The sequence below is a fragment of the Bos indicus x Bos taurus genome, chromosome 13 (assembly GCF_003369695.1).
Source record: "Bos indicus x Bos taurus breed Angus x Brahman F1 hybrid chromosome 13, Bos_hybrid_MaternalHap_v2.0, whole genome shotgun sequence".
Taxonomy (NCBI): Eukaryota; Metazoa; Chordata; class Mammalia; order Artiodactyla; family Bovidae; genus Bos; species Bos indicus x Bos taurus.
Window position 1 is genome coordinate 10,275,199 of NC_040088.1, and position 24,808 is coordinate 10,300,006.

The 24,808-nt window shown below is 48.2% G+C and overlaps 1 protein-coding gene across 2 annotated transcripts in view; it reads left to right on the forward strand.

Annotated features, from left to right (window-relative positions):
- RIMS4 (regulating synaptic membrane exocytosis 4) overlaps positions 1 to 24,808 on the forward strand; it is a 72,358-nt gene that overhangs the window by 29,642 nt on the left and 17,908 nt on the right. For both annotated transcript variants that reach the window (XR_003513979.1, XM_027558469.1), the window contains exon 2: positions 18,545 to 18,683. Coding sequence is in view for 1 of the 2 variants with exons in the window: in XM_027558469.1 (XP_027414270.1) it covers positions 18,545 to 18,683 (139 nt within the window). In the remaining variant the exon portion in view is untranslated. The remainder of the gene's footprint in view (positions 1 to 18,544; positions 18,684 to 24,808) is intronic.

The window sequence follows — 24,808 nt, forward strand, 5'->3', positions numbered from 1 at the left end:
AAAGAGTTGGATATGACTGAGCGACTGAACTGAACTGAGAGAGGTTGCGATGCTTGAGGCCAGCTTCTCCAGCAGCCTCTGGTACCGAGAGCCACTCATCTGAGGTGGCTTTGCACTGATGAGTACTCGTGCCAGGTGGTTCCAGCTGGTACCAGTGGGTCTCAGGTGATCCTGGCTAGTTTTTCTGGGTCTGATGGGCTCTGAAGGAAGCTGACCTTGCGTAGACCGAGGAAGGTGGTATTGGGAGTGGGGCACAGAAGAAGGTTTGCCGTGGTGGGGCTCTCATTAAGGCATTCAGCCCCTGTCCTCCACGTGATCACTGCATGCTTCTTCCGTGTGCCACAGTGGAGATCCGAGTACATGTGTGTGCTTTGAGGTCCAAACCTCACATACCGGGATTCATCTGGCCTTTGCTACAGGCTTTGTGTTCTGGCCTCTTGCTTAGCTGGAGTCCTCTCTTGCCCCTGGCAGAGGCCAGTGATGACCTGAAAAGCCTACTCAACCCTGACACTGCTGGCCGCCTTATTCTCTGGGGTCAGTATAGACTAGGGGTTAACAGCAGAGCCTGGGAAGCCACACACACACATGCACACAGACACAGAGCTTTACTGAGATCATCACATACCATACAATTCACCTATTTAAAGTATACAATTTGATGGGTTTTGCTACATTTGCAGAGGTGATGCAATCATCACCACAGTCAGTTGTAGAGCATTTTCATCACCCCCGAAAGAAACGTGTACCCATTAGTTGTTATACTCTAGTCCCCCCTCAACCCAGCCCCTAGCAACGACTAGTCTGTGATTTCTATCTCTCTGGATTTGCCTCCTCTTGGACACTTCATATAGGCACATCAATGGAATATGTGTTGTTTTGTGACTTGCTTCTTCCATTTTGCATATTTTCAAGGTTCATCTTTTGTAGCATTAATCAGTAATTCATTCCTTTTTATGGCTGAATAATATTCCAATGGCTGAATATATATTTGGCTTATGTAGTCATCCGTCGATGGACATTTGGGTTGTTTCAGTTTTTGACTATTGTGAATAATGCTGCTGTGAACATCTGTGTTCGGCTCTAGGTGTGGATAGGATGGGTTTGTTTTGCACAGTCCCTCCATCACTTACCTGCTGTGGGACCTTGGGCAAACTGCTTCAGTTCTCAGAGGCTCAGTTTTCTGAGAATTTCTGGGAACTGGGGATGCTGCTGTCTATCTCAGAGTATTATACTGGAGTGGGTAGCCTTTCCCTCCTCCAGGGGATTTTCCTAACCCAGGGATCAAACCCAGGTCTCCTGCATTGCAGGCGAAGCCCAAGAATACTGGAGTGAGTGGACTATCCCTTCTCCAGCAGATCTTCCTGACCCAGGAATCAAACCAGGGTCTCCTGCATTGCAGGTGGAGTCTTTATGAACTGAGCTACCAGGGAAGCCATTATTGGTAACAGTGGCTATCATTTACTGAGTGCCTTTATCTTTTTTGTTTGTTTCTTTGGTCACATTATGCAGCCTGGGGATCATAGTTCCCTGATGAGGGATCGAACCTGGGTCCCTGGCAGTGAGAGTGCTGAGTCCTAACCACTGGATTGCCAGGGAGTTCCCCTGAGTGCCTTCATCTTATCATGACAGTCATTGTACATATGCTATATTCTAGAGTTCAGCCCCACAAGGGGCATGAGAAGATTTATTTCACAGTTAATGTGGACTTGTGCTACAATGGGCTAAACATGGTGCCTCGTTACAGGAGATCATTTGGCAGCTTGATGAGATCTCCTTCCAATATTTGTGCCAAGGGGGAGAACTTCCTTACCTCCCCTGCACTTTTGCCCTTTTCACGTTATTGGGAGGTGTGTTTTTATCTTTATTTTTATATATTAAAAAATAAGCCTAGAGAAATATACATAGAGAAGGGAGTGACAGAGGATGAGATGATTGGATGGCATCACTGGCTCAATGGACATGAGTTTGAGCAAACTCTGGGAGATAGTAAAGGACAGGGAAGCCTGACACACGGCAGTCCACGGGGTCACAAAGAGTTGGATAGGACTTAGTGATAATCGGCAACAGCAGGGAAAAATGCAGTAACTAGAAGAGCTATCTCCTGGTTCCATCATTTCTGTTTTCTCTCCACCATGAGAAGAGCATGCCCTAAGTAGGACATGCTCTTCCTTCTTCATCCTGCATCCCAGAAGAATTAATTCATGAAGTAGGGCCATACCTAACTCACAGAGGACATTTAATATGAGGAAGAACTAAACCATGGTTGTATAAGCCACTGAGACTTGGGGGTCATTTGTTACTGCAGCACACCCTAGTGAGAGCTGACCAATAAATTTAATCCTTACAGCAATGTAAAATGGGTTCTATGACTATTTCTGTTTTTTGAGGGAACCGAGGCTCTGAGAGGTTCAGTAACTTCCTTTAGTTTACTCAGATAGTAGCAGAGGGGTGCTTCAAGTCCCAAGACCGGTTGTTCAGACTCCAGAGCCTGTGCTCTTCAGACGGAAGCATGTGGGCTGTTTGGTGAGTGGTGAGTAATCGGTGTGGAGCACCTGGCGTGTATGTGACGTCAGACCTGTAGTATAGGTTTGGGGCAGATCCTGGAAGCCCTGAAAGCTGTGTGGATTGTGAAGCTTCCTAGTGCCAGATGGAACCAGAGACTCTCCTTTTGCTCACAGCCCAACTCTCCCAAAGCTTGTCCCAAGAGCTGGTGGGAATGGCTTCCTGGGGAAACTTGTGGGAATTGTAAATGATCTTCCTTCCAGTAATTGCTGAGATGCCCCCTGTCCAGGAAATCTTCCCACCCTGGAGTCTTCCCACGCTCGCAATAGACTGGAAGCTTGAGGAGAGGGAATGGCTTTTCCCTGGCCATCCCAGCTAAGTTACACGACCTTCCCCTTCCCCAAATGCATTTCCTCTGCTTTCAGAACTCTTCGTCCTCAGTTTGTATTTTGGTTTCACATTTTTGCCTTCCCTCTACACGTTTTCCGTTTGTCAGTATAGCCTTTGACTATAGTCTCCCAAAAGGTAGCACTTCTGTCAGCAATAAAATCTTACGATTTTATTGGCAGTCAAGTATAACTCAGCAGCTAAGTAATTCTCCTTACAGCCCAGACCCTGCCTCTACTTCCAGTGCTGTATTAATTACTCTTTTCCTCAATTTTTGTAATATGCTCTGTATCTCTGCCCTTGAACTACACTGTGGTGTAATTATAATGCCTTGTGTTAAAAATCGCCCCTTTACTTGGCTGACTCCTGTAGACTGAGAGTTTGGGGCAGGTCTTGTTTTAGTTCACTTGTGTTAGGAGTCTTCAGCACAGGCCCTGGCATGGATAAGGCATTTAGTAAGAGTTTTTTAAATAAATGATCAATATTTCTGTTTCATTTCCCCTCCCTGTCTATTAATTATAAGTCCCTTAAGGGCAAGGACTGTGTCTTAGAATCTGCAAGACCAGGGCCTTCTCTGGTGGTCAGTGGCTTGGACGCCACACTCCAATGCAGGGGCCCAGGTTTGATTCCTGGTCAGTGAACTAGATCCCACGTGCTGCAACTAAGAGTTCTCAGGTTGCAGCTAAGACCTGGCCCAGGCAAATAAATACAAATAAATATTAAAAGAAGAATCTGCAAGACCAAGAAAAGCTTGGTATAGAAAATGAGCTCAATAAATATATACTTCATTGGATAAGTGAGAATGACATTTCTTTCTGGGAACAGAATCGTTTAGAGTCACAAAGCTCATTATCCAGTTGATCCTCTCGAAATCTTCAAATTCTGCCTCTCTAGTGTTCTCAAATCCTTATCATGTGCTCTTTGCCTCCCTTGCTCCTGCCTGTTTCCTCTGTGCATCTTCATGATTTCTCCCTCTTTCCCCTTCACATCCTCTTGGAAAAAAGTCTGTGGGACTCTGCCCCCTCTTGCCCAGTGAAAAGTGGTCTAAAGGGCAGAAATTACACTCTGGTCTGCCCTGAACCAGGATCATGCTTCCATGTAACAGCTTTGCCATCTTGGGCAGATTCACTAACCTCCCTGAGTCAGTTTTCTCTTCTGAAAATGGAGACAATAGTGGTTGTGTGGTTTGGATGAAGTAATGGATACTGAGCACCTATCATAGGCTCTGGTTGAGCTGAGTAAGTAGGAGTTCCTGTCTTTACATGGAAGGGTGGAATTGGAGACATCAACAAGCCTGTGGGAAGGGACTGTGGTTCTGAAACAAACAGGGGATAGGGTTACTTGGTTCTGAGGTCTCCCCTCCCAGTGAGCAGCTACCTCTGCCTCAGGCAAGCCCAGAACCCCCGCCCCAATCAGCACCATGGACAGTTCCCTCTGCATTTGGCTGTCAGGCTAATTACATCACAACTTTTATTTTTTGTACTACCAAAAGAGATAAAAAAAAAAATGTCAGAATTTAACTCTGACATGCTCAGTTGTCTTTCACATCTTAATTTCATAGATGTCAGAAAATGTGTCTTAGAATCAATGAAATAATGACAACTTTATGAGAGGTGGTATCAGTAGGCTTCCCAGGTGGCTCAGTGGTAAAGAATCTGCCTGCTGATGTGGGAGACTCAGGTCCAACCCCTGGGTTGGGACGATCCCCTGGAGAAGGGCATGGCAATGCACTCCAGTATTCTCGCCTGAAAAATCCCATGGACAGAGGAGCCCGGCAGGCTACAGTCCATGGGGTCACAGAAGAGTGGGACAGAACTGAGCATGAGTGCATAGTATCAGAGGGCATTGACCCCTGACCCTTGGAGAGGTTTATTATAATCCCAGCACTTTTTGAAAGCCTACTGTGTCTCAGGCCTTTTCCACTTCTCCTTCTCTTGTCCTGGTGCTCTCTGCCCTCTGTACATTCACTTAACAAATACTACATTTGAGGAATATGCATGTAAGTCAGATAGACAGTCAACAGTTTTCTCAGTATTGCTCCCAAAATATTCTAGCCCTGTACCTCATTTCTTCAGAGTATTGCTTCTTGCCGAAGGATAATCTAACGTGTTAAGCTTTCCAGTCCACATCATGCTTTACCCATTTAAAGAGCATGTCAAATGCATACCCTATGACCCAGTAATTTCATTCCTAGGTATGTGCCAGAAGAAGTGTACACAGATGGTCACCAAAAGACATGCACAAGATTGTATCTGGCAGAGCTATTTGTAATATCTCCAAACTGGAAGCTACCCAAATGCTCATCGACAGTAGAAAGAATAAAAATAATTTGGATATATTCATACAATGTTAGACAATGAAGCCATGAGAATAAATGAACTGCAATGAAGCAGTCAGCGTGGATGAATCTCACAAACGTAATGTTAAGTGGAAGTCGGACACTGAAGAGTATGTACTAGGTGATTCTGTGTAGATGGAGTACAAAACAGGTGAAGCCAGTTTGGGCTGTTAGGAGCCAGGATAATGCTACCCTCAGAGGGGAAGTAACTGCTGCTCGTGAGGTGTTTCTGGAACATCGATAATCCTGTTTCTTGGTCTTGGTGCTGGTTCTATAAATGAGTGCACTTTGTAATGTTCACCAAGCTGTATGCTTAGAGTTGTACACTGTGTAATTGTACACTTTTGTGTACAACTTGATATTATACATCAACAAACAGTTGTTTTTAAAAGCATCTTTCTCCAGAGAGGAAAATGCTGAGAATTTCCTATGTGAGATGATAGGTAAGATATTTGGGGGTAGTTGGTCATGTAGACTATTTGGGGTTACCTGAATTATTCAGTGTGAATGGAATGCAGAGCCCACTGGGGAAAGGGAGGAAAAAAGACTGGAAATGTAGTTTGGGACCAGGTCAGAAAGGCAGTATGTGTTAATGCTATTGGGATTTATTCTGCAAGCAGTGGAGTATCATTGGAGATTTTAAATTGAAGAGATGATATATTCAGGATGGAGTTTTAGAAAGTTCACGCAGGCCACAGAGTGGAGAACTGACAGAAGAGGGCGTTTCTCAGCTGGCAACACCAGTTAGAGTAAGAGTGATCTCCTGACCAAGCGTTTGAGTTATCCAGAGATTTCCAAAAACTGCAGGTTCGTGGTTCCCACCCTAGGCCTACTGAACCGGAGTCTCCAGGAGAGAAGACCAGGGAATCTGTTTTAACTAAGTTCCCAACATACTCACACTGGCCTCTAAGCAGATGCTTGGGAGCCTCTGAGTTAATTGACTCTGGCAGTCATCCAGGCCAGAGTAAGTGGGGATGTGAGCTGTGACCTTCGTGATGCAGAGCAGACTCAAATTTGTATCCCCAAAAAGGAGGCATGGAGACAGTTTCAGTTCAGTTCAGTCCATTCAGTCGTGTGTGACTCTGTGTGACTGCAGCACGCCAGGCTTCCTTGTTCATCATTAACTCCTGGAATTTACTCAAACCCATGTCCATTGAGTCAGTGATGCCATTCAACCATCTCATCCTCTGTCGTCCCTTTCTCCTCCTGCCTTCAATCTTTCCCCGCATCACGGTCTTTTCTAAGGAGTCAGTTCTTTGCATCAGGTGGCCAGAGTACTGGAGCTTCAGCTTCAGCATCAGTCCTTCCAATGAATATTCAGGACTGATTTCCTTTAGGATGGACTGGTTGGATCTCCTTGCAGTCCACAGGACTCTCAAGAGTCTTCTCCAACACCACAGTTCAAAAGCATCAATTCTTTGGTGCTCAGCTTTCTTCACAGTCCAACTCTCACATCCATACATGACTACTGGAAAAACCATAGCCTTGACTAGACGGACCTTTGCTTGCATAGTAATGTCTCTGCTTTTTAATATGCTATCTAGGTTGGTCACGGAGAAGGCAATGGCACCCCACTCCAGTACTCTTGCCTGGAAAATCCCATGGACAGAGGAGCCTGGTAGGCTGCAGTCCATGGGGTCGCTAGGAGTCGGACACGACTGAGCGACTTCACTTTTCACTTTCATGCATTGGAGAAGGAAATGGCAACCCACTCCAGTGTTCTTGCCTGGAGAATCCCAGGGACGGGGGAGTCTGGTGGGCTGCCGTCTCTGGGGTCGCACAGAGTCGGACACAACTGAAGCGACTTAGCAGCAGCAGCAGGTTGGTCATAGCTTTCTTCTAAGGAGCAGGTGTTTTTTAATTTTATGGCTGCAGTCACCATCTGCAGTGATTTTGGAGCTCAAGAAAATAAAGCCTCTCATTGTTTCCATTGTTTCCCTATCTATTTGCTATGAAGTGATGGGGCTGGATGCCATGATCTTCGTTTTCTGAATGTTGTGTTTTAAGCCAACTTTTTCACTCTCCTCTTTGACTTTCATCCAGAGGCTCTTTAGTTCCTCTTTGCTTTCTGCCATAAGGGTGGTGTCATCTGCATATCTGAGGTTGTTGATATTTCTCCCAGCGATTGATTCCAGTTTGTGCTTCTTCCAGCCCAGCATTTCTCATGATGTACTCTGCATATAAGTTAAATAGGCAGGGTGACAATATACAGCCTTGACATAGTCCTTTCCCATTTTGGAGCCAGCCCATTGTTTTTTGTCCAGTTTTAACTGTTGCTTCCTGACCTGCATACAGATTTCTCAGGAGGCAGGTCAGGTGGTCTAGTATTCCCATCTCTTTCAGAATTTTCCACAGTTTGTTGTGATCCACACAGTCCAAGGCTTTGGCGTAATCAATAAAACAGAAGTAGATGTTTTTCTGGAACTCTCTTGCTTTTTCTAGACAGTTTACTTAATTGATTGATACATATTTGTGTGTCATATACTAAACAGTGCTTACTATGTGCCAGACCTTATTCTAAGTACTTAAGAGAAAAAATACTAATTTAATCCTCATGGACATCCTACAAGGCACATAGTATTATATTCTTCATTTTTTTAAGAGGAGAAAACTGAGATACAGGTTAAATAATTTGCCCAAGATTGCACTACTAATACACCCCACTCCAGTACTCTTGCCTAGAAAATCCCATGGACGGAGGAGCCTGGTAGGCTGCAGTCCATGGGGTCGCTAGAGCTGGACACGACTGAGCAACTTCACTTTCACTTTTCACTTTCATGCATTGGAGAAGGAAATGGCAACCCACTCTAGTGTTCTTGCCTGAAGAATCCCAGGGACGGGGAAGCCTGGTGGGCTGCCATCTCTGGGGTCGCACAGAGTTGGACACAACTGAAGCGACTTAGCAGCAGCAGCAGCAGCAGCACTACTAATAACGTGACTGAGGTCAGCTGTACAACTGAAGCCATCAGGCTCCATTGTCCATGCTTTATTTATTTATTTTTTTTTTGCTACACATGTGGCATGTAAGATCTCAGTTCCCAACTAGAGATTGAACCTGGGCCCACAGCAGTGGAAGCACGGTCTTAACCACTGGACGACCCGGGAAGTTCCATCCATTGTCCATGCTTTTTAACCACTATGCTTTGCTGCCCCTTGAAAATGCTTCAAAAATATTCATGAATGGCTGTTTACTGTGATAAGGAGCTGAGAGGCTGGTAATTAGGAGTCTGTGCATGCTAAGTCACTTCAGTCATGTCCGACTCTTTGTGACCCTATGGACCATAGCCCACCAGGTTCCTCTGTCCATGGGATTCTCTAGGCAAGAATACTAGAGTGGATTGCCATGCCCTCCTCCAGGGGATTTTCCCCACCCAGGGATCGAACTCATGTCTCTTACAACTAGTGTCACCTGAGACCTGAATCCTAATGCCAACATGGCCATTGCCCCATGTCCCTCCTGGGCCTCAGTAGCCCTTCTGCACAAGGAAGGCATTGCTGTGGACGACCACTAAGTTCCACCCAAAAGAAATTTTCTCTGCTTTTAAGGGAAGGCAGATGTTGCCAGTTCTGGAGAGAAGAGGGGAAAGGGAAAGGGTTCTTACTGAGGGTTTGTGCTTCCTTGACCTGTCCTTGGAGACACAGCCAGAAGCAGCATCAGGGCTGTGGAGGCCTGAGTTCCTGCCTGTCAGCTCAGTCCTTGGTTTTCAGATGAGTTTTAGGACCTGGACAGGGAGGAGAGGTGAGACTTGAAGTCATTGGGAATAGCTAGGCCAGGAAGAGGCTGACCATGGAAGCTCTAGGGTATTTATCTCAAAGGGACAGGAAAGGCAGGCGCTGTGGGAAGGGAGAGCAGTGAGCCCCAGAGGATTATCCTAGTTTGAAGTAACCTTCTGACCCAGAGCTCTATGTATGGAGGACTTCTATGTAGGGAGGACTACTCACAGACATGGGATTATGCTGTGGACAGTGGCATGGTTAGGGGTTTTAGAGCCTGGGGACCTGCAGTGAGTCATACAACCTTTCTCAGCTTTGGGCTTCTCATCTCGAAAACAAAGCTGTAAAGATCCATCTTGGATAAAATGTCAAAGTGGAGAATGGTTGTGTTCTTTCCCTCCTCCCCCTCCAATTTCCACATCACTGCAGTCTTAAGTGCTTAAGAATATATGATCTTACAGGTAACCTGGATTTAAAACCCAGCTCTGTCTTGTCTGCTGTAACATTGGGCCAGTTGCTGAACTGCTTTGAGCTTGGCTCCTTTTTGTAAAATTAGGATAATGATACTTGACTCTCAGAGTTATGGCTAAATTTTACATGTACACACACATATAAGAACATATATAAGTATATAAACAAATATATTTATAAATTTATAATTTGTATATTGGGCTTTCCAGGTGGTGCTAGTGGTAAAGATCCTGCCTGCCAATGTAGGAGACATAAGAGATCGAGGTTCGATCTCTGGGCCAGGGAGATCTCCTGGAGAAGGAAATGGCAACATACTCCAGTGTTCTTGCCTGGAGACTCCCATGAATAGAGGAGTCTGGCAGTCTGCGGTCCATGGGGTCACAAAGAGTCAGGCATGAATGAAGGGACTTGGCGTACACACACATGCACAATTTGTGTATTATAATTTATATTAATTTAACATATAAGGGCTTCCATGGTGGTTCAGTTGGTAAAGAATCTGCCTGCAATACAGGAGACCTGGGTTCCGTCCCTGGGTTGGGAGGATCCCCTGGAGGAGGGCATGGCAACCCACTCCAGTACTCTTGCCTGGAGAATCCCCAAGGACAGAGGAGCCTGGCGGGCTACAGTCCATGGGGTCGCAAAGAGTTGGACACGACTGAGTGAATAGCACAACACGTGTAAATACCATGCATATATGTGTATCTATCTATCTATATATAAAATAGTGTCTGGTAAAGAGTGAGTGCTAAAAATAATGTCAACTAGTAATTTATTATCATTTATCCTGTTACTTCATGGATACTTGCTTTTGAGAGGAGGTACAATAGCACATTCATACTCAGTACGGACAACTGAATGAGACTCACTTGTTTTCTTTACTGGAGGATTTACACTTTTCTTGAGGATGTTCTAAAAATAAAAGCAATTCAATTAAACACACTGTTAGTAGGATGGGCAATGCTGGGTGCTGTCCATGGTTCTGAAGGGAAATGAAGGCGGAATGAGCTTATACAGCAGACAAGATATCAAGTAGGTTGACCAAGGACTGTATTTCAAGGTGAAGTGGAATAGATACCCAATAAAAGTGAAGACAAAGTGCCCCCTGGGACTCAGAGAGTTTGATCAGAGAAGGGTTTGTGAAAGAGATGGCATTTGAATTCTGTGATAGAGCATAGTGAGTTTAATGGTTCATTAAAAACATGAGTCAGAAAGACATGACTTGAATTCCAGTTCTGCCCTTAGTAGCTGTGTGTGTCCTTGGAATGGTTAGTTAACTTTATTTACCCTTATTTTCTTATCCTGTAAAATGGGATAGTAGTTATCTCACAACTTATTGTGAGAACTAAAATGAGAAGATGCCTATGTAAAACACGAGGCATCTGGCACAGTGGTGATACTAATAGTTTTTTGGTAATACTAATGTTAATAATAGTCATCTTGTTGATTGCTTACTGTGTGCCATAGCCCACCTAGGATGTCAGAGGATTAAATGTCATTATATCATTCCATTACCTCATTATATTTAATCCTCGTAACAGCCCTAAGGGTTTGGTGAGTTCCTGATAAACTATTATTTAAAGCTTAACTCTGGAATATGGTTAGAATTTTGATAGGGAAGGTGAGGACAGCAGGAAAGTAAAAGAGAGAGAATGGGGATGAGGAAGCTATTGAGGATGTACCTGAAGCAAAGAGTTGCTTAGCTGGGCTGGAGTGCAGAGATGGAGGGGAAACCAGGAGCAGATGGGGTGGGGGGAGAATCAGGTAATGGTGAGTCGTGAATACCTGGGTATGAAGGGGGTACCTCATTTGAGGGGCAGTGGGGAGCCATTGTAAAGTTTTAAATAGGATCATGGCATGAGGTTATGATTTATTTATAAATTTATATTTTACCTTCATTTCCATTCTAGAATCCATACATTTAACTGTAAAATCTCGAAAAGATACCACAGCCTACAAAAGAGAAATAAAATATCCCTACTGGGCTGATTGGAGTGTAAGTTGGTACAGATCCTTTGGAAAATCATCTGGCAGCATCTGCTAAAGCTGAAGAGATGCTTGCCCTATGACCCAGCAGTTCCACCCTTAGGTATATTTCTGAGATACACAGGTACAAATATTCAGCAAAGGCCATGTGCTAAAGTAATCACAGCAGGGTTATTTCTAATAGCCCCAGCCTGGGGGGAAAAGAAAATGAAATGCCTATCAACAGTACAATGGGTAAGTAGGTTGTGCTCCGGAATCTTCATACGGTGAAAGACTGTGTAATAGTGATGATGGGCAGTCTACAGCTACGTACAGCAATGTGGGTGGGTCTCATATAGTCAACGTAATGTTGAGCAGAAGCCAACCCTGCCCCCCACAGACCATGCTCTGTGTATAAAGTTTAAAAACAGGCAAAACTGATATCTGATGTTTGAGATCAGGATAGTGGCTGCCTTCTTGGAGTAATATAGCCTGGAAGACTGGGCACTGTGAACCTCAGGGATCCTGGCAATGCTGTTTCTTCATCTGGCTGCTGGATACACGGATGTTTATTTTGTGAAAACCCATCAAGCTGTACACTAAAGGTTTGTTCACATTTCTGTCTGTATCGTATACTTAGATGAAAAAATTACAAAAGGACTTCCCTGGTGGTTCAGTGGTTAAGAATCTGTTTGCCAATGCAGGGGACATGGTTCGATTCCCGGTCTAGGGAGATTCCACGTGCTACGGAACAGCCACGCCTACTAAAGCCTGAGTCCCCTAGAGCCCGTATCCTACGAGAGAAGCTTCTGCAATGAGAAACCCGTGCCCTGCAACCAGAGAGTAGCCATTGCTCTTGGTGATTAGAGAAAATGCAGCAACGAAGACCCAGTGCAGCCAACGATTAATTACTTTTTAAAAAGTTACCAGAAAAACAATCTTCTCACACACCCTCTAGCGATCTCTTCCTACCGTTCTTCCCCATTAACAGTTTGGGTCATATCCTCCCGGGTTTTTCTGTGTCTAATCATAAAGAGAAAGATAAAGCTGCACTATCTATAGCTTTACAAAAATGGTCTTCTGTTTTACATACCATCCTGCAGCGTGCTTTTTTAACTCCACAGTATGCTGAGGCAGTCTTTCTATGTCACTGAAGATGTAGGTCTTGATGATTCTTTCTAACATTTGCAGTGTTTTATTGTGGGGATGTGTCATTTAGTAAAGCCATCCCCACTGACAGACCTTTAATTCCAGCATTCCATTGGTGTAAATGATACTGTGGGGAAGTCTCTTCTTGCATAGCTTGGTGTACTTGTCTGTTTGTGAATTTATGAATTACTAGGAAGGGAATTTCTTGGTCTGAAGTGGTATTTTAAGATTGTTAATCTGTTAATGACTTGCTGAGTGGGTGGGTTGGAAGCAAGGAGACTAGTTAGGAGGCTGTTAAAATAATTTAGACTTGGGATAATTAGGGTGGTTGGCAGTGAAAATGGACAGAAAAGAAGAGAGCTAAGAGATATTAAGGGCAAAGATTTGATACAACCTGGCATCTGATGAGAAAGGGGGAAAGTCAGAGAGGTCCTTGGGGGTTCTGAGTCTTGGTGGCTGGGAAAATTGGGAACAGAAGTCAAAAGGAATTGTTTGGGGGAAGTGGGGTGGGTCAAGTTGCATTCAGGGAGCCAGTTCATCATCCAGGTAGTGATGTCCAAAACGCAGTTGGAAGAATTGCTCTCTTTTGATTTATAATTTTATTTATTTATTTATGGCTGTGCTGGGTCTTTGTTGCTGCAGGGGTTTTTCTCTAGTTTCAGTAAGCAGGGGCTACTCTCTAGTTATGGTGTCTGAGCTTATTCTCTTTTGGGGGGACATGTGGTGCGGTTTATGGGGTCTTAGTTCTGCACCAGGGATCGAACCTGTGCCCCTGCATTGGAAGCCTGGAGTCTTAATCACCGGACCGCCAGAGAAGTGCCACGGTGGCTTCTCTTGTTGCAGAGCATGGGCTCTGGGGCGTGTGGGTTTCATTAGTTATAGCTCCTGAGCTCTAGAGCACAGGCTCAGTAGTTGTGGTTGCATGTGGGGTCTTCCCAGACCAGGGATCAAGCCCAGGTCTCCTGCATTAGCAGTCAGATTCTTTACCACTGAGCCACCACAGAAGCCCCAAAGTATTGCTCTTGACAGAGTTAAGGGCTGCAGATTGAGGCATAGGATTCCTTTGCTTAGGGTGGTCCTCATGGGGGCGGGGAATGAAATCAGCAAAGGAAAGGCTCTCGAGAGAAAGAAAACCTAAGGACTGGGTAGCCAGGGTCTCATGTATAGGGTGCTGGCAATGCTCAGGCACAGGAGGGATCCACTAGAATCTACCATCACGGAGGCCAAGGGGCGGATCTGCAGTGACTGTCATTCGAACGATGAAGTAATCAGCTGCCTGCTCAGCCTCCCTCCTATTACCCTCCCCTGGTGAGTGCTGTCATTACATCTTTTTCTTGCTCCTCAAAACCCTTTACATACTTGAGATTAATCAGTGTGATCCTGTGTTTAATGTCCACTTCGGCCTCTGCACTGTGAGCTCCAGGGAGGCAGGAACCCCTTCATTCTTGTTCCCTCTTCTGTCCTCATCAGGTGTGTGTTTAGCACGTCGCAGTGTCGGTACCCGAAGTTGCTGCTGTGGTTTGCTGGAACTCTGGCTGTCCACACACACCCTCTGCCTGCTGCCTTCCCCCACCCGCAGCTACACACACACAAGCACACACACACACACACTCTGTACAAGTTGGGAGAGGAGGGACTTAAAACCCACAGGGTACAGCAGGCGGGAATGGGTCACCAAAAATAGGTCATCCACACTCCATTTACTTGTACATCACAGTGGCCAGCTTGGGGCAGCCTCACAGTTGAAACCCAAAGTGCAGAGGACTCAAACTCCGGGTCTCCCCAGTGGAGCCTTAAGATAACCATGGACAACAGAACCTCTCATTTGACCCCATTAACCATCCCTTCGGAACTTCCATGCCTTCATCTTTGTGCAGCTGCTCTTTTTATCACTGGTTTTCTTGGAGGGAATGGTGTTTCCATTGTGATGCTGGAACCCACCTGTGCAGCGATGTTTGAACCTTAACTTCCTTAGGATAACAGCTTAGCCAGGTGCCTTAGGTCAAGTTTCCCCAACAGGATCCAGCGATGAAATTTGTGTGTAGGTGTATCCCCGGTGTAGGGAGGGTGTTGTCCTTGGACATGACTATGCTTGTGTCTGTGTGTGTGTGTGTGTGTGCGTGCACACATGCGTGTGTGTGTAGTGAGTGGAGGGATGTTTCTCTGTGCCTGTGAGTCTGTGTGAACATGTGTGTGTTTCTGAATCTTTCTGTGCCCCTGACCCTGCTGTACACAGAGAAACATTGGGAGAGGGACTTCAGATACAAATGAGGGAAAGAAAAAGGGGCGGGATGACAGGAAACACACAGGGAGACACACCTTCCCCAACATGGTCAAGAAACACCAGGGGACACACACATGCACACAGACATACACACACGCACACTGTGTCAGTTCCTCTGTGTGCTTTCTTGAGTGGGTTGGTGTACACTTCTTATGGTGACGCGTCTGTGTGTGACTGGCACATGCCCAGACACCTGCCTTTTTAGCCTCAGAAGTAGAATGGCAGGTGTGCAGAGACCCAGGGGTGCGTGCGTGCTAAGTCGCTTCAGTCATGTCCAACTCTTCACAGCCCTACAGACCGTGGTCACCCAGGCTCCTCGGTGCATGGGGTTCTCCAGGCGAGAAAGCTGGGGTGGATTGCCATGCCCTCCTCCAGGGCAGAGACCCATGGCAACACACAAGTGTGGACACTTAGACATAGGTTGACAAACTGCATCTTTGCAGGTGTATTCCTCCGTGTGTATGTGTGTGTAATTTTCTGAGTACGTGGGCATCTGTGTGCCTGAATTACGCAGATGTGTGTAGGAGAGGAACATGTGGGTACACCCTCTGAGAAGCACACACAGAGCATCTATATTTCTGTGTGTGCACGCATGTGTCTGTCTGCATACAGGTCAGGGAGGAAGAGGGCACCATCGTTGAGTTGGGAGGGGGGAGACGGGGAGAAGTCCAGCAGGAGGTGCCCCAGCCTTGCCCCCTCTCCCGACACACAGACCCAGCTCCCCATCCTTTTACTCGGCAGGATCATGGGGTTTGGGTGGGTCCATTTGTGAGCACTGTTGAAGGCCCTGAGGTCTATCAGCTCATCCCAGACTCTGGGGAGGCAGGGAAGGTCCCGCTAAAGATCCATCTCCACTCCTAGAACCCACACCCCTCCAGGCTGGTGGGGGACGTAAAGCTTGCCTTGATCACCAGGCTGTGGAGCACGGGGGCAGAGAGCCCTTTGGGGTCAAATCCTCACCCCCATGCCTCCACTCCACCTTCTGGCCCTAGGCCACGGACCAGCCCCTTAACCCCATGTCCTTGGTGCTAAAAGTGGAGCAAGCAGGAGCAACTGCTTTCTGGGTGACTGAGGATTAACCCCACTCTCAGTGCAGATACCCCATGTCCTCGGTGCTAAAAGTGGAGCAAGCAGGAGCAACTGCTTTCTGGGTGACTGAGGATTAACCCCACTCTCAGTGCGGATACCCGTTCACCCAGCAGTTATTACTTGAGCACTTCCAAAGGCTAGGGGCTTCCCTGGTAGCTCAGTTGGTAAAGAATCCTCCTGCAGTGTTGGAGACCCTGGTTTGACTCCTGGGTTGGGAAGATCCACTGGAGAAGAGATAGGCTACCCATTCCAGTTTTCTTGGGCTTCCCTGGCGGCTCAGCTGGTAAAGAATCTGTCTGCAGTGCACAGTGTGGGAGACCTGGGTTCACTCCCTGGGTTGGGAAGATTCCCCTGGAGAAGGGAAAGGCTACCTACTCCAGTATTCTGGCCTGGAGAATTCTGTGGACTGTATAGTCCATGGAGTCACGAAGAGTAGGACACGACTGAGCGACTTTAACTTTCCAATGGCTAGACTCTGTTCTTGGCCCTGGGGCTTCAACATTCGACACAATGAAATTCGCTGTCCTCATGGGGTTTACCTTCTGTGTGGAGTCAGTAAACCGACGGTGTAGAACACATCATGGGTAGTGAGCGTCAGGAAGAAAACCACAACAGAGCACTGGGCAGAGAGAGGCCGGGCCAGGAGAGGATCAAGGAGAGCTTGGATCGGATGATGTTTGATCACAGTGGAAGTGAAGGTGCTGCCAGATCGGGGAGAGGGTGGTTAGAGGCAGGGAATAGAAGGGAAGAGGATCGGACTTCCCTGGCTGGCCAGTGGTCATATTTCCCCTGCAGGGGGCAGGGGTTCAATCCCTGCTTGGAAAACTAGGATCCTGCATGCCATGTGGTGCATCCAAAAAATGGAAAAGCAGGGCAGAGGACCATGTTGTTCTCCCATTTCACAGCTGAGGAAGTGGAGGCCCAGGGAGGTTAGTAATTTGCCCAAAGTCTTACAGTCTGTGAGGAGGAGATCCAGGACTTAAACCTGGGGCAGTGTGGTTTCAGAGCCAATGGCCTAGGTGGGTGATCCTCGATCAAGGGTGATCTTTGTCCCCACTCCAGGGGATGTTTGGCAGTGCCTGGAGACATTTTTGACTGACACAGCTGACCTGGAAGGAGGACTAGCATCTAGTGGGTAGAGGCCAGGGAGACTGGTTAGACCTCCCACAGCACACGCGACCGCGCCTGACGGCTAAGCAGTAACGCGTCCCCTCGCCAGTTGTGCTGACGTAGAGAAACCCTGGTTTAAATCCATGAAAAGCACTTGACAGAGAATACGATACATCGTAGGTGCTCAATAAATAGTAGCTGAAGAGGAGGAGGGAAATGGTTTGGAGAAGACTGCAGGGCAGAAATGAATTCAAGAAACAGTACATGTTGGTTGAACCTAGAGGATATTATACTTAGTGAAGTAAGTCAGACAGAGAAAGACAGATACTATATGATAACCCCTGTATGTGGAATCTAGAAATAAGACAAATGAATCTATATACAAAGCAGAAACAGATTCATAAACATAGAAAAGAAGCTTGTGGTTACTAAAGGGGAGAGAGGGAGAGACTGGGCGTATGGGATTAACAGATTCAAGCTGCTGCTGCTGCTAAGTCGCTTCAGTCATGTCCAACTCTGTGCGACCCCATGGACTGCAGCCTACCAGGCTTCTCTGTCCATGGGATTCTTGAGGCAAGAACACTGGAGTGTGTTGCCATTTCCTTCTCCAATGCATGAAAGTGAAAGTAAAGTCGCTCAGTCGTGTTCAACTCTTAGCGACCCCATGGACTACAGGCTCCTCCATCCATGGGATTTTCCAGGCAAGAGTACTGGAGTGGGGTGCCATTGCCTTCTCCTCAAGCTACTGTACATAAAATAGATAAGCAACAAAGATTTACTGTATAATACAGGGAACTAATTATAGGGCTTCCCTGGTAGTTCAGCTGGTAAAGAATCTGTCTACAATGCAGGAGACCTGGGTTCAATTCCTGGATCGGGAAGATCCCCTGGAGAAGGGATAGGCTACCCACTCCAGTATTCTTGGGCTTCCCTGGGTGGCTCAGACAGTAAAGAATCTGCCTGCATTGCGGGAGACCTGGGTTCGCTCTCTGGGTTGGGAAGATCCCCTGGAAAAGGGAACAGCTACCCGCTCCAGTAGAATTGCCTGGAGAATTGCACGGACAGAGGAGCCTGGCAGGATGCAGTTCATGTGGTCGCAAAGAATCAGACATGATTGAGCGACTTTCACTTCACTTCACTTCTTCACAGGGGATTATATTCAATATCTTGTAATAACCTATAATGGAATTTAATTTGAAAAAAAAAAAACCGAATCACGTTGCTGTACACCTGAAACTAACACAATGTTGTAAATAACTATACTTCAATTAAAAAAAAAGTATATGTAAATGAATCTGCCAGTTAAGAGAACTCATGTGATGCTGTTTGACGGGTGAGTATAAAGGCCAGGCTGCCCCTGGGAGGGTGTGTGCAGGTGAGGCTGGTGGTTGGAGGAGGTTGATGAACCAGGCAGGGTGTGAAAACCAATGCTGGGCAGCCACCAGCCTCTGAAAGACTAACCAGAGGCCTGGTCTCTCCGTTCCTTCCCATCCCGTGTCTCTCTCCCCATCTCTCTCGACCACTCTGCCCGGAAGGGGACAGCCGGAGGTTGAAGGGGGCCATCCAGAGGAGCACGGAGACCGGCCTGGCAGTGGAGATGCCCAGCCGGACCCTGCGCCAGGCCAGCCACGAGTCCATTGAGGACAGCATGAACAGCTACGGCTCCGAGGGCAAGTGAGTGTGGGGCCCGCAGTCGTCTCGGGTGTGGGGTGGGCGGGAGGGACGGAGCAGTGCCCTCTAGGAGCCCTGGGTCATCCTCGGCCTTGGAAGGGAGGTGATGAAAGCCAAGGATTCTCTGAGGAGGTGTGAGTGAGGCATGAATCTGGTATCCAACTGTCTGGGTCTCAATCCCAGCTCCACTGCTCACTGATGGTGTGATCCTGGGCAAGTCACCTCTCTGTGCCTCGGTTTCCTCATCTGTAAAATGGAGACAGTAGTACCAACCTCGTAGGGGGTGGGAGGATTAAATGGGTTAATATTTATAAAACGCCTGGCACAATGGCTGCCACAGCAGAGGTTAATGAAGAAAGGGGATCAAGAGGGGTTTTGTTGGGGTGGTGGTTATTTCCTCTTTAACTCTCTTAGTTTCCTTAAATCCCAATTGGTTTTTAAAAATATGTACTACTGCCTGATAAGGAGTTTCACACACATCAAGTCATAGCACATTAGGTCCAGCTGGCTCCTCGCCTATGTTTCTCTCCCTGGGCTGTACATCAGAATTTCTGGGAACTTGTTACAAATACCGATCTCGGGACCCTGAATCCAAGCTGCTGAATCGGAATCCATGAGGGTGGAGCCTGGAAGTTCCATTTTTAAAAGACTTCCTGGGACAAGATCGATCTAGACTGGGGCTCTCATGGTCGGGCTTCCCTGGTGGCTCAGGCTGTAAAGAATCTGCCTGCAATGCGGGAGACCCGGGTTGAATCCCTGGGTGGGGAAGATCCCCTGGAGAAGGCAATGGCTACCCACTCTAATATTCTTGCCTGGAAAATTCCATGGACAGAGTGCCTGGTGGGCCACAGTCCATAGGGTTGCAAGAATCAGAGACGACTGAAGCGACTGACACTGCACTTTCACTTTGAGAATTTTGGGAAAGTTTGGAGCCTGCTTTCCCCTGATAAATACGCAGATAAAATGTGCACCCTAACACACTCACACCATACACACTCATTCTCACATGCGTGGTCACACAGACACATTTCATGTAACTACAGGGGGCTCCCAGATTCCCCTAAACCCCCCTGGCAAATAAACTGTGATCCACAGTGACTTCTTCGTTGTACAGATGACCAGGGCACTCAGAGAAGTTGAGGGGCTTGGCCTGGATCACACAGCATGTTCATAGGTCTGGAACCCAGGCATCCAGACTCTTAGCGGGGCTTGTATCACGGCACCCCATTGCTTCATTATCTCAGCCATCCTCAGCCAGGGAGGACAGGGGTATCATGACCTTTGTCAAGCACACGAGAAGACTGGGGCTTGGAAAAGTTAAACTCCCTGCTGTCCAGTATGGTAGACCCCAGGCGCATGTGGCTGTTTAAATGTAAGTGAATGAAGATGAAATATTCTGTTCCTCTGTCGCTCTCACCGTATTTCAAGTGCTCAGTGGCAGCCTGTGTTCAGCGCCCACTGTATCAGACTGTGCAGGCGTCAGAGATTTCCATCGGCGCAGAAACTTCCACTGGATGGCCCTGGCTGAGTGGCTCATCCAAGGGCAGACACCTTCCAGTTTCTGGCTCTGCCTTGCAGCTGGGGGCTCTGCCGCCTGAAAGCCTTCCCGCCCCCAGCCCCTCCTAAACTGGGCATCTCCGGTCTCTCTGAATGGCCTTGCCTTGGCAGATGCTGCTGGTCCGCCCACCTCCTAGGGAGACTTTCCGGAGGGCGAGAAGAGGAGGAGGACATGCGGAAGGGAGAGGGAGAAGAGGAGGACGAAAGGAACAAATGTTTGCTTTAACCTGAGAAACTCGGCAAGACAGCGAAACTTGGAGGGAGATAGTCTAGGCGTCAGGGTAGCTAGCAGTGGGTCCCTGCTGAGTTTCAGGGGATCGGGAGATTTGGGTCCTGGTCCCGGCCTGGCCACTGACCCCGAGTGGCCTTGGGCATGTCCCTTGTCCTCTTTAAGCTTTAGGGAGGCTGATATACATCTTGTCTGTTGGCCTCACGGGCAGGTCAGAGGACCAGGTCAAGGAGGTGGTATTGTGGTGCAGTGAACAGCAGCAGGGGGTCAGACCTACATTCCCATTCTCCAGAAGAGGACTGAAGGCTCAGAGAGGCCACAGGACTTGTCCACGGGGAGCAGCATAGGAGGGCGTCGTGAGGAAGAAAGGTGATGCCTGCACATGGCAGGTGCTTGGGACGCGGCTCTTGTCGTTTGCTGTCGTGTGCTTTAAGGGACCAGAAACTCAGATTATACTACAAACATGTCCAAAGTCCGGACTCTGGAGTCAGGCAGTACCAATTGGGCCTCATTGCTGCTGCTTCAGAGCTGTGTGACTGTGGGGGAAGTTACTTTACCTCTCTGAGCCCAGTTTCTTCATCTATAGAAAGAGGTCCAGAATAGTACAGACCATTAATAGAGTTGTTGTGGGGAGGCATTGAACTAACATATGTCAAAGCACTTAGAACAGTAACTGGCACATTGTAGGCATTTTTATTATTATAGCTATTACCGATGTTTGTCAATTCAGCCACTGTTATTTGGGCATTTTGCTCCTTGTTATAATTGTGTCTAGAATGTGCTTAGCACAAGCTAAGCATGGAATAAACGTTGGCGGTGATGATTATGATTTTTTTAAAATTATTTATTTGGCTGTGCCAGGTCATAGTTGAGGCATGTGGGTTTCAGTTCCCTGACCAGGGATGGAACCTGGGCCCCCTGCATTGGGAGCACAGAGTCTTAGCCACTGGACCACCAGGGGAGTCTCCTGTGGTGATTATTATGATGGTTAAAAGATTTGTGGTGGGTGTCTTGAGACAGTTGAGGAAGGATCAGGTAGGTTTGCGGACCCTTTGTCCAGCAGAGGGGAGATTCTTGCTCTTCTGAGAGGGACTGGGTCTTGGTGGAGCCCAGCCAGGTGCTGCTACCCACCCCCAACACGCACCTGGCTGAGGAAGGGAGGTCAAAGGGACGGGGGGACAGGTGGGGACACTGAGCTGTAGTCGGCTTCCTCTTTGTTTTGGAGGTATTTTGGGCACTAGCAGGACCCAGATGCCAGGCTGTGAAACAGGAGGGGGTGTGACCATCCTCCCCCTGGGCTTCTGCCAGCCCAGCTGAGGCTCACAGAGAGCCAGTGCCTTTGTGCCGCTCCCACCAGGCTGCAGCCCCTGGCGCTGCCGGGCATGTGTATTCCTGCAAGTGGGCCCAGGGATGCTACCATGTGGATTTTCATTCAGCACCTACAGTATGCTGGACAGTCAGACCGAGCACCTCGGAGACCCTGCCTTCCACTGACCACAACTAGTAGTGTGGCGAGAGCTGCAAAGGACAGGCACAGAGAACTTTGGAGATGCTGTGTCCTCACTAGGACTCAGGGCTGGGGAAGGGGTGCACATTGGGTTGGGCCATTCTGCCAGTGATGATCCCTGGGCTCCGGGTTACACATTACCAGTTACAGTGGGTTGAGCCCTTGCTGCTCAAAGTGTGATTCTCGGCCCAGCAGCAGCACCATCCCCTGGGGCCTTGTTAGAAGTATAGCATCTCTGGGTACTTCCCTGGCGGTCCAGCGCTTAAGACTCCACAGGTCCACTGCAGAGGGGAGGGGTCCATTCCTGCTGCAGGAACTAAGATCCTAAGATCCCGCTTACTGCGTGGCACATCCAAAAAAAAAACGAAGAAGAAGAAAGGAAAAGAAATGCATCATCTCAGGCTCCTAACCAGATCCCCAGGTGTTTCACGGGTTAAGGTTGAGAAGTTCTGGCTTAAGGGTAATAATGTTCTAGAGCGAGCACTTTGTAAGAGCATTTGCTATGGGCAGACACTGTGCTAACTGTTTTTACATTTATTGACTCATTTAATTCTCCCAGTAACCTGGTAACTCTGGAACCATTAGTATCCTCATGTTACAGATGAGGAAATGAAAGCCAAGAGAGGCTAATTAAATCGCCCAAGGTCACAGAGCCAGAGTGGCTTCCCTGGTGGCTCAGACGGGAAAGAATCTGCCTGCAATGCAGGAGACCCAGGTTTGATCCCTGGGTTAGAAAGATCCTCTGGAGGAAGGCACGGCAACCCACTCCAGTATTCTTGCCTGGAGAATTCCATGGATGGAGGAGCCTGGTGGGCTACAGTCTGTGGGGTTGCAAAGACTCAGACATGACTTAGCAACTAACAGTTTCATACAGCCAGCGAGTGACATCAATTTCAGGGATTCAAATCTAGCATTTGGAGTCTGCCCTTAACCATTCTACTAGACTCCCTCCTTCACTTAATGGCTGTGTCTATCAGGATTTCCAGAGGTGGATGCTTCCAGCATGGTTTGGTGGCTCAGTGGTCTCTCCATCTTTTCCCCTCTGCAGACTTCAGCATGGTAGACCAATCCTGGTTTATCCTTGGGGACTGGGGAACTGTTTTCCTTTCCACTGCCCCTTTCTGCCTGATGGAAAAGTTGGTTCTGCATGTTAAGGATGGAAGGGAACAGCTATGAGTTGGGCAACCAGCCAAGCTCCCACCTCCCACCTCTCTGAGCATCTCCCCAGATAAAGGGCAAGGATTCAATACTCCTGAGAAAGGGCCAGGAGAACAGTACCTCCCCAGACCCCTCATCCATCCTGAGGTACTCCCTGGTGACCATCTGCTTCAGTTTGGATTTCCCAGAACCAGACGAAAGACATGGATTTGAGTGTAAGCATTTCACTTGGAAGGTGATTTTGGAAAACATGGTGGAGGAACCCATAAGAGAGACAGGGCAAGGGGAGGCCTCCAGTTACATGTGTGTTGAGAAGCCAGCTGCCACTGTGTATATCCAGAGCTTAACCCTGATGGGGTCTCAGAACCAGCCTGACACACGTGCCTGAGAGTCACTCCCTGGGAGGCCAGGGGGCTGGGGTATTTATGCTCCCACTCTTACTGGTTACTGCTTGATGGCTGCTCATGGTTAAGTCTCCTGCCCTTCCTCTGGAAATGAGGGCTCCGGAGACCAGAAAAATTCCTTGTGGGCCAGAGAAATGTAGCTAGAGGGATGCAGGTGCCAACAGTTAGAAGTCTGTGAGCACTGACACGGTGGGGGTCGGAGGACGTGGGGGATGGCAGCAGAATCCAGTACCTTTTCTGAATGCACAGCACCACTGTCTCCCAGCTGCCCAAGCCAGAAGGCTCTCCCAGACGCCTCTTGCTCTCTCTCTGTATCCAACCCTTAACTGGGCGCTACCATTTCACTCCGAATTGTCTTTGACTCCATCCATCCCCCCTTTCCCCCAGCCGTGAGGCCACTCATCACTCTTGACTGGATACCTGCAAGTCTCCTTTGTGGCCTGACTGTGTGGTCTGTCACTCAGCACTTATTTCCTCTGGATTTTGCCAGCTTCCCCCCTTTCCCCCCCAAGCTGTGTGCCCCAGCTCCATCACTGAACCTCTTGCCCTGCCCTCCGTGTCACCACCTGGTCTTTGCATACATTGCTCCCTCCCCTGGCACTCTTTTTCCTATTCCTCCTCCCTCTTCGCCCCCTGACTCATTCCTCCTCCAGATCTCAGCTAAGAACATGAGCTTTATCTCGTGTGCCAACTCCAGCTAATTGATCGTGGCTCCCTGGAGTGCTGTGTTGAGAAGGATTCTGAAGTCCAGTCCAGGCTTGGCAGGAGTGTTGGGGTTGATTGGCAGTGTCCGTCCTGGGTGTGGGCAGGGGAAACCCGCCACTCCTCTACCTCCATCTGCAGTTTCCACAGCCGGGTCTCTTCCCCCACCACAGCGCCCAGCAGTCCTATCATACTTGTTACACGTGTGTGTCCTGCTACACACTTTAGTCTGGTGCCTGTTCAGTCCGGGGCCTGGCCTGCAGGGGGTGCGCTGCAAATCTGGGTGAGTGATGGGTTGGGACTGTGTACAGAAGCGCAGACACGCATGCGCGCGCACACGTGCATGCCTCTCCTTCCCGCCCCTCCGCAGCCTCCTGCATCGCACATCCACCCTGTAAACCCGCAGCTCTCCACGCTGGCTGCCGGAGCCCCTCCTCCTTCCCTCTGCCCCTCGTGGTCCTGTGGCATCTGGGTCATCGGCACACAGCTCCCTGGGTGACCGGGTCACGGTGCCCACAGCTCTGGAGAGCAGAGAGTGAGCTGACAGCAGGGCCGCTGCAACCGGCCTCAG